This window comes from Onychostruthus taczanowskii, unplaced genomic scaffold, assembly GCF_017590055.1.
Source record: "Onychostruthus taczanowskii isolate IOZ18803 unplaced genomic scaffold, ASM1759005v1 scaffold1, whole genome shotgun sequence".
NCBI lineage: Eukaryota > Metazoa > Chordata > Aves > Passeriformes > Passeridae > Onychostruthus > Onychostruthus taczanowskii.
The window spans coordinates 17,916,301-17,932,264 of record NW_024496525.1 but is presented as its reverse complement, the minus strand read 5'-3'; the positions used below and the strand labels follow the sequence as shown (position 1 = coordinate 17,932,264).

The 15,964-nt window shown below is 50.3% G+C and overlaps 3 protein-coding genes across 7 annotated transcripts in view; 2 read left to right on the top strand and 1 right to left on the bottom strand.

The window, feature by feature from the left end:
- Positions 1–4,178, top strand: part of LTBP2 (latent transforming growth factor beta binding protein 2) — a 71,731-nt gene extending 67,553 nt beyond the window's left edge. For all 5 annotated transcript variants that reach the window (XM_041397806.1, XM_041397779.1, XM_041397789.1 and 2 more), the window contains 2 exons: positions 4–153; positions 3,304–4,178. In XM_041397806.1, the coding sequence (XP_041253740.1) occupies positions 4–153; positions 3,304–3,470 (317 nt within the window). In that variant the 3' untranslated portion in view covers positions 3,471–4,178. The remainder of the gene's footprint in view (positions 1–3; positions 154–3,303) is intronic.
- A 608-nt stretch (positions 4,179–4,786) lies between these two features.
- NPC2 (NPC intracellular cholesterol transporter 2) lies at positions 4,787–6,917 on the bottom strand. The gene is made up of 4 exons (XM_041396385.1): positions 6,771–6,917; positions 6,577–6,684; positions 6,214–6,386; positions 4,787–5,590 (listed from the first exon to the last, which is right to left on the bottom strand). Exons 1-4 carry the CDS (start codon positions 6,853–6,855, stop codon positions 5,504–5,506), a joined length of 453 nt encoding a protein of 150 aa, XP_041252319.1. The 5' UTR covers positions 6,856–6,917; the 3' UTR covers positions 4,787–5,503.
- Positions 6,918–11,126: 4,209 nt separating this feature from the next.
- Positions 11,127–12,590, top strand: ISCA2 (iron-sulfur cluster assembly 2). The gene is made up of 4 exons (XM_041399491.1): positions 11,127–11,257; positions 11,419–11,587; positions 11,727–11,842; positions 12,035–12,590. Exons 1-4 carry the CDS (start codon positions 11,172–11,174, stop codon positions 12,207–12,209), a joined length of 546 nt encoding a protein of 181 aa, XP_041255425.1. The 5' UTR covers positions 11,127–11,171; the 3' UTR covers positions 12,210–12,590.
- The last annotated feature ends 3,374 nt before the right edge of the window (positions 12,591–15,964 follow it).

The following is a 15,964-nucleotide window of genomic DNA, read 5'->3' as shown; positions in this document are numbered from 1 at the left end:
CAGGTCTCTACGAGGGCTTCGAGGGGCTGCAGGCGGAGGAGTGCGGGATCCTCAACGGCTGCGAGAACGGGCGCTGCGTGCGCGTCCCGGAGGGATACACCTGCGACTGCTTCGACGGCTTCCAGCTGGACATGGCCCGCATGGCCTGCGTGGGTGAGTGAGGCCCGCGTCCCCTGGCCGCGGCTGCTCCCTGCCGGTGCCAGCCGGGACGGCAGCAGGAGCACTCCCGCTCTTCCCATTCCTTCCCATACGGCTGGGAGGGCCCTCGTGGAAGCTCCGCCGGCCACTTTCTGCTGGCAGCTAGGTATGAGCAGCTCGGGGCATCACCGAGAGCAGCTGATGTCTCCTGTCTTCTCATACTATTCTTGTACATCACAAGACATTGTTACTGTGATTAATGCCCTCTACATTTTCCACTGCCCTGGTGAAATTCCTCACTTTCCACCCTGCCCTATGAGACATGGTTTCTAAATCATCTCTCTGCATTTCTTCTAAATCCCTATGCCATGTCTCCATCCTTTTCACATTATCTGTCTCCAAGCCAGCTGAGACCTCAGGCACTCATCAGAGCAGATGAAGACGCTCTCTTTTTCCTTGGGCATGGCACTTACTCCAACTCAGGGCATCCTTAGTGTACAAAACAATGGCGCAGCTTCTTCATGGTCTATACCATGGTATTTTGCACAGCTGCAAAAGTGACAGCCTGTGATGTTACTCCCTCTTCTGCATTTGTACACTGTTTTCCTTTCATTGGGCGTAATGCTTTGCATTTGCCTTAAGTGAATTTTGTCTGGTTGAATTTGGACTGCTACTATATCAGAGTAAGTCTGAACCCTGCCAAGTGCTTGCAGTCTGGTATCACACACATATATTTATAAGCATGGGGATTCTTCCTTTGTCTACCTTAATGACAACATTTGCATGGAGTAGGGGTAAGGACAGACTACTGCAGCCTGTGTTTTAAAGGTTTTTTGTTGTAACAGCCAGGTATTGCTAATTGTCTTTGGAGTACAGCTGTCTGGTCCATTGTGCAATTGCCACAGTTTAATCTAGAGGGTATTTTCTCAATCTGTTTGAGTGTGTCATGTGAGAGTGTGTTGAAATCCTCACCATGGCCAAGGCACATCATATCCACCACTTCTCCCTTATCTGACAGGCCAGTTATCAGGTCAGGGAAGAGAACCAGATTGGCTTAACGTAATCAGGCCTTAACTGATCTGCACCAGCTATTTAATGATCCTGTTATTCTTTAGAGGGTTATGACCTAATCACTCACAAACCTGAACTGCTTAGGGGTAAGCAGACTGTAATTCTGGATTTTCTCTTCTCTGTTTTTGAAGATGGTTATGAGATTTATCCTTTGTTCCTTTTCTTTATGCTCCCATCTCAGAAAGAACTGTCAGCTTTTCAGGGACTGCAGGCAGCATTAAGCACATGAATTTGCATTGCAGCAAACCTTTATGGATGTAACTGCTTCATATCTGATTGTTGAACCTCTCCATCACAGTGTGACTTTTCCCTCCCTGTGCTCCTGCACCCTTGTTTAAACACTTCAAACATGGTCTGTGCCCTGTCTGATCAGCATGAGTGTTTTTATGATGGCTGGAACAAAACCCATGTTAGCTGCTCCAGCCAGCTGGCCTGGCTTTTGTTTTCTCTGTTGATAAGAAATAGACTGACATTCCCCATTGTTTCCTACTAACATATTTATGGAGCCTTTGCTTGTTGCTTTTTCTATCCTGAACTAACTATCCCTCATTTCACACTGGAGCCTGTTTTTTTCCTTTCAGTTCTCCTGCTTGGTTCTTAGTCATCACCATGTTTTTACCTTGCTGACTTCAGGCCTTTAGAATATTCCTGCAGCTTCTGCAGCACTTCCCCTCTCACTTCCCTATGGCAACAGGTGGGCTGTGTGTCCCCACTCCTGCCCAAGCGGGCAAACTCCAGGACTTGGTGCAGACTGCTAGCAACACTATGCTGTTGCTTCTGGCTTTTCGGTCTCTCTGGGCTAAAGTGTCCTTGTTTCATTTCTCCTCTCGATTTGGTGGCCAGATCAGCCTGTCTGCTCTTTCAGCTTTTCTTTTCCCTTGCTTCTGAGGCTGCAAAGCACATCTCCCTCCCTTGATGTGCCCAACTTCTCCTTGGGCTTCTCAGCAAGCCATCCTGTTCATGGCAATGTCTGATCCTGAGGTTTAGTGTGAGTCCACACTGTCAGTTCAACAATTGGTTTGGCTGTGTGTGAAGACTACCTTGTTCCTCAAGCTCTCTCTTCTCATGTTTCCCCTCCATCTTCCTCCTGTGACTGCTGTGCTTTCTCTTACCTCCCTTAAATTTTTGCTTGCAGCATCCCTCCCTGAGGTTGCACTACTCTTTCTTTGTCAGATGGCCCTCTCCACCTGTGCTAGAGATAATCCAAGGTCCCTGGGGTGGCAGAGCACTTTGGTCCTCCCAGGGTCCATTGGGTGGCTAGCTGAACCCATCAGCTGCTCCCCACTCCCTGCTGATCAGTGGGGGTTGAGTCTGGAGTTTGTGATGAGAGGGGTTGGGCCTGCCTTGGTAGGTGAGGATTTGGGCTCTGTTTGCAGCTGTGGGTGCAAACAACGGTTCTGGGGGGTTGTACATGGGTGTTCTGTCCTGCTCATGGCCCCACCACAAGTTGGTGTATCTCAGGCATGTACTCTAGGGTAAGTACATGTAGCAGAGCAGACCTGTCACAGTAGGGCAGCTGCTGTAGGGCTCACATGCACACTCCAGCCTGACAAACTGGCCAACTGAGCCCTTTGGCACAGTTTGCAGGTTAATAAAATAAGCTGTTGTTTGTGCAGCACGAAGTCCCTCTGTGTTTTGGTCCTGGAGATGATAACCAGCCTCTCAGGGCCACCATCATTAGCCTGGTTGACCTTGCTGGAGCAGAAAAGGGCATTTTCCAAGGCTAGAAGTGGCCTTTTCCCCAGATCTTAGGCTGTTATAACTTGTTAGCCAAAAGCTGCTAACCAGGGGTGTCACCCAACTGCAGAGCTTGGAGGGGCTCTTGTCTGGTGTACATGGGGCAGGGGTCAGTACTGTGCTGAAGGACACTGGGGATAACACCCTCGGATACTACAGATGCTCTGCAGATATCTGAGGGCATGGGAGGCTGGTGGGGTCACTGTGGACATCCTGAAGGTACTGACTGGGAGACAGGGCAGGCAGAACCTGTGTGGGAGGGCCAGGGGCGATGGCAGGGGCACAAGGAGATGGCTGTGGGTGTGGGCTGGGACTACTCACTGTGCCACCAGCTCAGCCCAATCGTTCTCCTTGCAGATATCAACGAATGTGAGGAAGTGGGCAACCCTGAGCCCCTGTGCCGAGGTGGCACCTGCGAGAACACAGAGGGCTCCTACCGCTGCCAATGCTTGCCAGGCTACGTGGCCCTGGCCCGGTCACACCACTGCGTGCCCCAGACAGCCCAGAACCCAGCAGCTGCGTAGCCCTAGGAGAGCAGGGGTGAGGGTGCTCCCCTGCGCGTGGCTCTGGGACCTGGGAGCACAGAGAAGGGCCTCCCATGGCTGTGGGTGCTTCGAGGCTCTTTGTTCCTTTGCCTTCGAAGTGCACAGCTTCCCCACCACCTCTCTCTATAGGTCAGGGCTGAGCTCCCAGCCTCTGCCCCCCCTCCTGGCCCTGCCAGCCCCTGCTCTTCCTGCAGCAGAGCCCACCCCAGCCCTCGGCACCTGTCACATTGCCCTGTGTCGTGGAGGCTCACAGGACACCTTCCCTTGCCACACAGCCCCTGCCTGTCCCCCTCACCCTGCCAAGAAAGGGGGTTCATCTCCCTGCCACTGCTGCACTGACCTAGTGACAAGCCTTACCCACACTGCGGGTGCTGGCCCCACTCCTTGTGAAGCATCCAGCCCCCAGGCCGGAGCTTAAGATGGGAGTTCCACCCCAGCTTTCTAGAGCTGCTGCCTAACCGTGGGGCATGGGAAAGAGGCCTGGAAGCCTCAGGGCCAGCGCTCCCTGTGGCCTTCAGCCCTGTATTTTGTTCCCCATGCTGGCTGGGCAGGGGGAGGGGGAGCAGGTCCAGCTTCCTTTCTGTAAAGTTGTTGGTGGTTATTTTTTTTAACTGAGTCTGCTGGAAACTTCTCTCATGTTGTTAAATAAAACATTTATTTTGGGCCCCTGTGGCTCAAGACACTGGGGCTTGTCAGAACTGTGCTTGTCTTGCCTCTGCCAAGGGCAGAGCCATCCCACTTGTAAGCCAATTCTTAGCCCTCTCAGCTGAAACCAAACCAGAATAGAGAGCTTTGCCAGGCCAAATCCCCAGCCCAGCACCAGTGGCAGGAGCCAACTCCAGTCTCTGCAGACAGCACAGAAGTTGTAGCTGTTCACACTCTGTCTTGTTCTCACACAAGGGGGCTGCAGTTCCCACGTGAGAAAGTACAGGTTATTGCAGTTGGTAAGGGCTCTATGGCAGCCCTGGGAGCTGTTTTTCCAGCCCCAGAGCCCTCAGTATGAAGACCTTTACCTATGCTGCAGCAAGCAAGGCTATGTTCTATGCCACCACCTCTTCAGGGAGTCTTTGCACAATTACAAGCCTGCATAGGATTAGCAAGGCAGGAGCACAGCCAGATGTTGCCAGCTGGATACCAGCAACACAGATGTTTGGCTGCTTCCAAGTCACCCACACTTAGGCCAGCATACCACCTCTATTCATGCCTTCAGCTAAGAAGACCAGCCACTCTGGGTGCTTAGGCTACTTTGCTTTTCCTCCTGATCCTCTTCACTCACAGAATACAACGCAGGCAGATTTTGTCTAGCCTTTATTAAAAGGAAAGTTATAAAAAGAGATTCAGGAGCTCACAGCAGCTCCAAGTTAGTAGTAGTGCAAACCATTGGTTAGAGAAAGAATCATCCCTGCAGAGACATTGAACACCATTTGGCTTTGCATCCACAAAAAGGAAGTTTTCCCAGCTGGAGTCCTGCTGGTTTGAGCAAAAGCCCAGGACATAGCAGGCTGTCAGCTCAGGGAAAGACAGACTCCTCTCCTTCCCTCTGCTTCAGCTGCATGGAGAGCAAATGCAGGTCCCAGGAGCATCCCAATCACAACAGAGCAGGAGAAACACGGGAGGGTGGATGCAGCTGGCATTCTAAAAGAGGCACTGAAGGGTTATCAGGTAGCAGCTCAGACAACAGCCAGGTTCATCACTGAGAAATTCTTTTGTGAGGACAGACAGCTCCATGTCTAACAGATAAAGTGCCTCCACAGAGCAGCTGGAGGATGATGCTCAGTCACTCCTGCAGTAGACACTGCTCCCCTTTGGGCTGCTAGGAGAGCACCCCAGGGGTGTCACCTAAACACAGTAAGAGCACTGCCAGGGGCTGATCTTGCAAGGAACACAGTGCTGGCTGCTCAGAGGCTGCAGAGCTCTGAAGGAAGCAGTAAGAAATATTTATTATATAAAAGAATTTGGCCTGTGTTGTTTCTGGTTTTCCCCTCCCCAAGCCCTACTAATGCCAGAGCTCCTCAGCTGGTAATCTGCACTGGTATCTTCCAGCAGAACAACATCTGGTCCTGGTCGTCTACCAGCTCCCACTTCACAATCAGTTTAATCTGAAAGAGAGAGAAGTAGAGGGAAATAAGAACAATCAGGAAATCTTAAGGCAAGAGCATGAGGAGAGAAGTTATCACTTGTGTGGAACAAGGAGGTCCTGGGAGCTCTGCACAAAGAGGACAGAGCTGGGGCCTTGCCCTTGTGTGCAGTAGGTGGGCCAGGCTCATGCACTGCTTCCTGGAGCACATCTGTGGATGGAGAGCGCCCAGCTACATGACACAGGAGACCTCCACACACTGCACTTGCATTCCCACTCCCTGTGAAAGCAGAGTGTAAACACCCTGCAGCATCCCTAGCTGAACTGCACTCCAGAGTCAAGCACACCCAGTATGGGAGCATTCAGCTGCATGGAGCAGGCTCTGGTGGGAAGCACAGCACAGGAAGACACTGGAGCAGCTGAAGCTGCTTCTCAGCAGTTGGAGCTAGGCTGCTTCCTTTGCCTGGGCCTGTCCCAAAGTGGGAACTTGAAACTAGAGTCATATAGCAAAAAGAGCACAGACTGTCTATGGAGTCTACTCTGTCTCACCAGAACAGAAGAAGGCATCTTCCCTTAAAGGCAGGTGGCAAGACTACTCCAGTACAGGCAGTAGCTGAGAAGCTGACCAGCTGCCTGCATACTTACACTGGGGTACTCGCTCTTCACAGGCAGTTTATTCAGGTAGCTGTAGGAATGGCCCTTCTGAATGGGGCACTGGATCCCGGACTTGCATCCATCAGGCTCAGGAATAGGGAAGGGTATGTCCACGTGCAGCATCTCCCCGTACACCCTTGCTTTACTGCCCTGGCTCTCGATCTCTGCAAAACACGGAGAACACACGTATACCACACGTGCCCTTCACATATCCCAGAGGCTGCAAGAACACAACTAAGGGACACTCTTCCTCCCCCCCAGATCCTTCTCCAGCCGCGCTTCTCCTTTCCCAGGAGCGGGACACAGAGGGGACCACCTGCCCCTGCCCATTCCCGCTGGGGATGTGCTCCTTACTGCTGGCGAAGGTGACGTTGATGCTGTAGGATGTCCCCTTGTGGAGCAGGCAGGGCTGAGTGGGGCAGGGGCTCACGTTCACCTCCTGGATGCTGCCGTCTATGGAACCTGCAAGGAAGAGTCGGGATTACCGGGCCGTCTCCGCCGGCTGCTCTCCTCCGGCTGCCCCGCGGCCGAGAGCCGGAGCCACTCACCGCAGTCAACGAAGCGGAGGGGCTCGGCCAGGGCGGTGGCGGCGGCGCCCAGCGCCAGGAGCAGGGCGAGCGGGGACGGCACCATGGCGGCGGCGGGAGCGGCGGGAGCGGCAGAGGGCACGGCGGCGGCGGCGGCGGCTCCGCGGTGTCACATGAGCGCGGCGGCCCCGCCCGCCGGTCCGCTGGGACGGGCCCCGCCCGCGGGGCCGGGCCGGAGCCGGGAGTGGCCCGGGGCAGGGACAGCCCGCCCCTGTGGCCGAGGACAAGGCTGCTCGGCGGTGGGAGAGGCATCGTGACAGGGCAGGACAGGACAGCCCGGGAGTGGTGATGGTGTGCTGGAACTACAACCCTTGGACAAACAGACTGACGCCGTCTCCAAAAGCGCTGCCACTGGACATCCCCACTCTCGGGCTGTCCCGGGACAGTCAGTGTCAAAGGCAGCAGCCGGAGGTCAGGCTCAGACACCGGCAGTGCCACGGACCGGGAAGCTCTTTTGCTGCCCCTACTGAAAGGGGATAAAACATTACGCCCACGAAGCTGCTGTAGTAGACTCGTCCGTGCCTTGTTCGTACATATCCCATGCCTCCTGTTCTGCATGTTGAAAGCTGTTTGCGTAACATGAGTGCCAAGAGTTACATCTGCCGTGTACCTGGCGTGTCTGCCACCTTTCACAGAGCACACACACGTCAGTTCTGTTTCTCAGACTCATGAATTGCTAGATACTCCCAGCTTTGTGCTGTGGATGCCAAGGCAAACCAGATGACACTTCAGAAATCGTTTGACCCAGGCTGAAGTTTACAACTTTTCACCAATTTCATATGGTAGCAAATTTTAGCCTTTCTGGGGTCATGTTAGAACACAGCAGAGAGGCACGTGAGTGCTGATTTGGTAGGAACGTGGCAGAGCTGACACAGCGTCCCCGCTTCAGACCTCTGTCCAGTGAGGTGCTGCCTGCTCGGCTGCAGCTGTGCAGACAAGTGACTCAGAGGTGCACCCCACGCTTTGCTCACACCCTCTGCAAAGGGTGTCACATCAGAAAGGAGTGGGGGCTTTTTAATGTTGTTTTTGGTGGGGTTTTTTTTGTTGTTTGTTGGGTTTTTTTTTTAGATTTCAAATAAGCATTCAGTTTCCAGACACATGCATAGCAGGATACTTACCAAAGCCCTATTAAAACAACAACAACAACAACAACAAAACACCCCAAAAAGAAACAAACAAACAAAAAACCCCACACCATCCTCAAAAAAACCCTGTTGAGGCTAAGCCATGTATTTAACACTACCTAGCACACTTTATAACTGACCCAGATAAAGGCTTTTCCTTGCACATGGAAAGCATGCCCTTCAAAAGGCTTCCCTTATCCCCATCCCTCCAGTCTTACAGAAGATAAACACAGCTGCCTATCTGACTGCTGGTAACAGAACTGCAGTCAAGTCAGAGCAACACCATAAAGTGCTGTCACACATTCACAGGATAAGCAATGCTTGGAATTTGCTTGGGAGCAAATTCCACAGTCCATTTAATCAGGATGCCCCCCTGTGAAACAACTCACCACGTATCTTTGCTTCACAGATGCTTTTACACAATGGCAGTGACTATGTACATATAAGTCAACACATATTTCAAAGCCTTTGAACTAAAAATCATTGCATCTAGGATCAAAATTAACATTTCCCCTCCCCACACCCTGAACTGGAGTAGTAAAAAGCCTAATAAGTGTAAGTCTGTAAATCCACAGCCAAGGCCTTTACAGAAGAAAGAAGCAGAAACCTTCTGCCCAAGGTTTTTAGCTGATATTATACATTACTATGGTGTCAGTTTTGCAATAACATTACTAAAGCTTAAATTCCCCAGGGCAGCACAAGCATCTTGGGCCAAACAGACCTTGCTTTTAGGCACATGCCCCCTGTGACATCTGATAACAGGCATAAACCTCCAGGTTCCCTTGGAGCCAAAAATTGCTAAAGAAATATTCAAATCAACTTCAGGCTGATCTCATTATTTTGCGTATGGAGGTCCTTTCAGATTACCAACATCACAGAGAGCTTATGCTGCAGTGCAGAAACACCAGTGGAAAAGGCTAAGAAAGCTAGCAGACAAATTCTCTCCAGCAAGACTGATACTGGACTTGTTAATTTTTGTAGTTCAATCAACTCTATTACACAAGAAAAAAGCCTGAAGTTCCACTTCATCAGCTATCTACACCTGATTAATCCAAATCCCTCCAACAGCACAGCACTTGCAGCTCAGTAAATAGATGTGCTTGCAGGCAATACAGTGTCAGTGAATACAGCAGGCAGGTTCTCAAGAAAACCCACATGCAGAGACTAATCAATTTAACTGTTCTCTCAGCCAGAACATGCTCCTTTTGCTACAGATTGTCAGAATTCACATTTAAATTCATCACATCCACTCTTGCATTCAACACCACGCCAGAGGTTTTATTATCATCAGTTTCTGAAGCACTGAAACAAGTTTTGTTTCCCTTCAAAATAGATACAAGATGATTTTAGCATCATATTGCAGAGGAGAAATGAGCAAAATATCTAGAAAATTCAACTCCCAGATAAATCTCTTCAGTACACTGTGCTTCAAGGGAGCTAAAGGAACTCCCCAAACCAAGACACCACAAACCAGAATAACAGAAAATCAAAGCACAAACTTAAAAACACATTATGTCTACCTATCAGAAACAAGATGACCAACAAAATCAGAACCCAAGAAGGAAGAAAAACTAGACTGTAACTCTGTGAAAAAAAAGCAACCAACCATCCCTGCACCACATAGCTGACTGAAGGAAAAAATGGCCAGTGATAAAGAGATGCAAGGGAATAGCTGTTCTCCTTAATTACCCCCACCTCCCCTTGTCACACCAAAAAGTTGTCCCCAGAACATGAGTCTCTCCTCATACAGCAGATTATTAATTATATTAACTGTGAGTGATGCTAGTTGGCCTTTTCCTCATTCTTTCAGTCTGCAGTAATCATTTCACAATGTCCCAAAGGCCCTTGAAGCTGCTTGCCACACTTCTGTCACTTAACACCTTTCTGTCACTTTAACACAGTAAAAATGAAGGTAACTCCAAAGTAAGCGTTTTTTTGGGGCTACATCCATTCTCCAAGAAGCGTTCACAGTGAATACAGCCACAACATGGAGAAATGCAGGAAGATCAATCTAATACACCCTACAGCAGTGAGAAAGAAAGCTAATGCAATACGGAAAGAAATCAGGCATGATTCCTCCGTGTCTTTTCTCTGAGGTTTTCATTCCCTCCTCCAAAATTGTCAGCTTGTCAGTTGTCAGGGATGCCACATTGATAATAACCAAGAAACACACCAATATGTTTTTATTTAAACATTCAGTGTTCCAATATGCCTGATGAGGATTCATGAACTATTGCAGGTGCCTGCATTAGTACCACTCCTGCTAGGACCGTGCCTGTGGTACTTTCCTGGCTTTATCCTAGCATCATTAGAGCTAACACAAGAGTAGGCAAAATTAAACAGCTCAAACCAGTCTTTATTTACATGCTCAGGCTGGAACAGAAAGCAGAAGCCCGTGGTTACAGAAGAATCACTTTGCTTGGAGCAGGATGGTGAGAAAGCAAACTGTGACAAGGTCCTGAAGTCCTCTGACAGTAAATCACCCCCTCCTGCTGGGATGACAGGTTTTCTTCCACCAGTCTTTCACACAGTCACTGTATGACGCTCCACAGGCCTGGCTGGGGCTGAGGAACAGGATTCCTCCCCCAGAAGCACATGAGGAACAGAGATAAAGACTCTTTTAACCACATGCGCTCCGTGATCGACCCGCCAGGCCACTATCACACGGCAAACGACCAGGAGGAGCTTAAACCACCGTGGGAGGCCAACGTGCCCCGGCTGGCCGTAGGGCCTGCCTGGAGTCGGGCGAGCCCTCCGGGGCCGCGGCCGGGGCCGCCTGCCACCCTTGCTGCGGTGAGAGGCGAGGGGAGCGCGGCTGTGAGGCCGAGCAAGAGCTCCGGCTAGGGAAGACTGGCCTCCACCTGATAAAGGAGAACTAACCAGAAAAGGCGGAATCAGAGAGAATCCCTAAACCCCCCGTGTTTGCTTTTCAAAGATCCCTAAAACCCAACTCCCCTGGCGGCACCTTGATGCTTCTCTGGGTTCTGCTCAGGATAACCTTACGTTTAATGCCGGGACAAGCATGCGCGGACGGACAGCGCTCACTGTTTATTTTATTACTCTGCACTGCTTCTTGGCTGCGAACACCCCGAAAAGCGAACAGCAGCTTCGTGCCTTTGAGCGGCTGTAAGCGGGCCCCGCAGCCGAGCACTGCCCGAGGAGGGCCAGCGGTACCTCCAGAGGCACCGCCGCGGCCGCCCCGGCGCCGCCCCGCTGTGGGCGCGGCCGCACTTCCGCCATGGCGGCGGGGCGGGGCTGGGCTGGCATGGCGGCGCCGGCGGCCCTGCGGTGGTGGTGGATGTTGGCGCTGGGCGGCCGGACGAGGTACCGTTCCCTTGGGCACTCGGCCCCCTGGACCCTCCCTCGGGGGCACAGAACGTCCCCGCTGCGCGGCAGGGGGTGGTGGCTGCAGGGGCCGGGCCCGCCGCCCGCTCCGGCGGCGCGGACCCCTCTGAGGCGCCCCCTCTCCCTTCTTCCCGAGGCAGCCGGTGCTCCGCTTCACCGTGCCCAGGCCGAGCGCTGCCGAGACCCCCGGCCGGCCCTGCCCGCCCAGCTGGCTCCCTGCTGCGCTGGGCGTCGTCATTCTCCGAGCCGGGCCCGACGGAGAGCGGCCCCAGCGAAGGACAGATCTTCCTCAGCGAGAGCTGCGTGAAGGTGGGGACCCTGGGAGGAGTCTGGTGTCTCTGGGAGGGTTTCCACCCTGCCTGCCCTGCCGTCACGCAGTGGAGACGTTTGAGTGTTCGCTAGTTTGTTCAGCAGGCCTTTAAATCCTCTTCTTTTTATTTATTTGCAGAGGCTGCTGGAGATTGCAGAAGGATCAGAGTTTCTCAGGCTGCAGGTGGAAGGAGGTGGCTGCTCTGGCTTTCAGTACAAGTTTTCCTTGGACACAGTTATCAATCCTGATGACAGGCAAGGACAAAGGACATTTTGGTGGTCAGGTGTTACTGTTCTTGGCAAAAATGGCAGGAGGGGTATGCGTGAGATGATAGTGTCTTGCATTGAAGAGAAGAAGCCTGTGAGATAAGGAGCATGCTGAGGTTGTTCTTCACTGTAAAGTTTTTGGCATAGTTAATAGGTAAATATGCTGCTTTTTTTTTGCAGGGTGTTTGAACAAGGTGGTGCCCGTGTGGTTGTGGATGCGGACAGCCTGGCCTTTGTGAAAGGATCCATGGTGGATTTCAGCCAAGAGCTGATCCGAAGCTCCTTCCAGGTGGTGAGCAACCCCCAGGCAGAGAAGGGTTGCTCATGTGGGACTTCCTTCTCTGTCAAATTCTGACTCGACTTACCTTGGATGGACACTGTTAGCAGACACTTTTGGCAGTCTCCAGAGGGTTTATGTTTGTTCTTTTCCCTGCTGGTCCCTCTCATCTCCCTTACCCTGTGACACAGCTGTAACACAATACTGCAGCTGTGTGTGTGTTTGCACTGAGCCTGTCTCCAAGACTTCCTGGCCTTCCCTTCAGAAACGATGAAGTAACCGTGAGCATGCACACAGGAGCATCTTCAGCGCCTTGTGAACCACTGGCCAGGTGGTGCTGACTGCCTGCCCTATCCTGATTGTGGAACTACTTAACTGTCTCTGCAAGAGAAGGCTGTGTGTATATATATATGTGTGTGTTTATTGAAAGGTCTTACTAAAAAAAGTATATGAGGTTGATTGGTAGTGCTTGTGCATTTACATACAGGTAGGATCTGGGTTCTTTCAGGCTAGTGTTGCTTATTCCTTATCTTCCAAACAAATGGGACATGGAGTCTTTCTCACATGTACTGCTGACTCTCCACTGCCAGGCTTAGAGTGGCTTTTCCAGATAAGTTTCTTTTTTCTTGCTGAACAGGATTCTTTTGGTCCCAGGAACCTATGGTGGCTTTGCTGTAAGTTTCTGGGATGATGGTTTTTACTTGTTCAGAGTAAGTGAAACAAAAAAAAATGAGGTAGGAAGAATTAGTAGCTTGTGTCTTTTATATATAAAAAGAAGAAAAACCGTGTATATATATATATATATATATATATATATATATAAATAAAATACACAGCTCTCTATGCTCCAGTACTATTTCAGCCTGACTTGGAATTTTAGGTCATATGGACTCTCAGGTTTCATAGTGTGGTTGCTGCCTGCTCTTGCCAGCAGGAAGGGAGGTTAAGGTGATAGAGGAGAGCAGGAGTACTGCTTAAAGCTTCACAAGTCCTTTTGACTTACAGTTGTCTGGGAAGCTTTTCCATAACTTGGTTTACCATTTGGTCTCTGTCTAACGTACATGGTTTGATGAAAGACTGGAATTGCTCCACTCCTTTCTATGACTCCCATGGAATGGGAAGTCTAGAAGTTTCCAGAATAACACCTTTCAATTAGTAATTTTCTACAGTTTTTTATCTGCCACTAGATGTCTTTTAAGTCAGTGATTCACCTGCTTCTGGATGAAAGGAGAGAAGGGGAAGCTATTTTTGTTCCCTCTTTTGTGTTTTATCTGATCATAACCAAATTGTTTAAGACTTTTATCTTTCACGTGAGTGTGGGAGCACTGCATGACTTTGGTCTCAAGGGAACCGCCTATGGCAAACTATGAGCTCTTCAAGACCATGCCACAGGCATTTTTTGTTAAGCTTCCTAAAAGCCTTTTTAAACTATTTAGTAGTGTTCAGCTCTGTTTTGTCTATTTATTTCTAGTGCTCCAAGCTGATAGCCAGCTAGTTGCAGTTGCATCAGCAGATGTTACAGGAGCTCATATATGATCTGTTCTGACTTTGTCACGTGGGGATGCATGCGGATAAGATGTGGAGCAGTGGCTCTTTTAGTTTAGCCCTTTCCATTTCCTGTAGCCAACAACCTCTGCCTAGTAATGTTGGTACCAGAAAGAGCTGTCACATTTTGTAAAGGAACTAAAAGGATGTGGTTAAAAGACTCGTCTAAGCCCCTTCAGGGCTTTATGCTTCCAAATCTTGAAGGTGGTGTTAGCCAGAATTGCCTTTGAAAAGTGTAAGACCTTAAAGCTTGTCTAGGTAGAATACGTTAGATAAAATCAATTTCTTTCAGCTGGGATAGCTAAAAGTAGGCCAGAGGAGTTACTGTCTGAACCAGGAAGATCTATTCTTGATCCATTTCACACAGACTGACCTAGGTCAAGTCTCTTTTGAGATCTTTTATGGGAAATAAAAGTGTAGCAGTAGTGCTGGAGAGGTAGCAAGCCAGCAGATACCAAGGTTTTTCTTCCCTGGACTAAAGTCAGCCTTCAGCCCCTGTAAACATGCAGGCTTCATCTTGGATTAGTGTTCTTGCTGAATGTAAATGTGCTGTCTGTTCAGCTTGCCAGGTTCCACTTGCCTACACTTGCGCTGTGCCGATGCAGTAGATGGAGCAGGTGGTGTCCACGAGGGGTGCTGCCCCTTGCAGAGGGTTTGCCTCTCGCTCCGAGGGACTGTGCTGAGCACAAGGCTTTGGTGCCCACCAGTGTCACTTGCAGCGTTGCTGTGCAGCTCGCATGTGTGCTGTGCTCTGCCCGCGGTTCTGGCAGTACTGCTCTGACTGCACTAGGTGGACCCCTTTCTCCTTGGGACTCACTGCCCTGGACATACACAGGCATTCTGGGCTGAGGTTGGATTTGCTCCGTGCAGGACCTAAGCAAGAGCAAAAGTTTCTTTGCAGCTGTCTGTTTTGGAGGCAGGCTGGTATTGCTGCAGCGTGGTTTTTAGATCAGAGAAACTGCTAGGAGCTGGAGAGATTCCAGCCCGTACACTGTGTTGCTCTTGGCTTCCTAGACCTGCTTCTTGGGAGAAGGTGAACTTATTGGTGAAAGCTTTTCCAGTTCCCATTAGGGAATGGATGCAAAGGGCTGTCTGTCTCCTCCAGAGTTGTCCTGGCTCTTTAGAAGTCTGTCAGTACATCAGAATTTCTGTCAATGTTAGGAAGTCAGCAGAGGGGCTCTTGTTGACAGAGTGGTACAAAGGTGATCTTGGTTTATTTTTGGCTGTGTAGGCAGAAAGGCTAGGTCTTGGTTCCTACTGAAAAAGCCTAACCTGTCAAGTTTTGTGCACTGAATAGGTGACAAAGATGGCACCACACTGTAGCCTGTGGGGCAAGACTTGTGGTGCCAAGAGAAGGACACAGAAGATGAGACAAGGAATTTGATGCTGCCTAGACCATGAGGGAGTGCCAAGGTGTGTCTGCAGGAGGTCTGCAGTGTGGGAGTAGTTGGGAGCCCTTGTACTGAGCCACTGAGAAGGAGCTGGAGGTGCTGCCTTCACTTCATGCCAAATGAGAAACTGCAGTGGAAAATCTTTCTCTGCTCCCACATAAAAAGAAGGAGGATTCTCTCAGTTCACCCACCTGACAAGGAATGAATGATCAAGAAAGATATTTATGGAAACTTTAAGATGAAACTTCAAGGGAAAAGGGCACAATCATCAGTGTCAGTGACAAGAAGGTAGAAGAAGATGGAATAAAAATTCTCCCTTTGGTGAGAGCTTCTGGGAACTCTGTAGAGACTTCTTGGTAGATGACCAGCACATCCTCAGCCTGTGACTGGCTCTGTTCTTCAGATTCAGTATCTGTCTGTCTTAACTGAAGGTCCCACTTCAAGGCCTCAAGCCAGGCAGTGGTAGGGAAATAGGAGATCTTCGTTATCCCTGGTTTTTGTGGTTTAGGGATATGCACAAGTGGTTTGCTTGTGTTGGTGGGCCCATGTGGTATCATTTACTACAAAAAGCATTTTGAGGTGAGTAGCTACAATAGGACCAATGGCCAACCTAAGGTCAATGTTAGGGGAATAGCAGTCCGTCTCACCCACAAATTTTCATCTGCAAAATTTCACTATTCTCAGACCTTCCTCTTGTGTCATTATACATCTGTATAGAGCTGTTGGGTGAGTCAGGAAGACAGCTAAGGTTGTGGATCCAGTACCCTCTGGGTGACACCCACTGGGACTTCTGCTTCTCCCACACGGTAGTATAATTTCTTGCCACTTTAAGGGCTTGTCTGAATCCAGCACCTGGGGGAGGAATCATTGAACAGTGGAGGAGGCAGTAATAGAAAG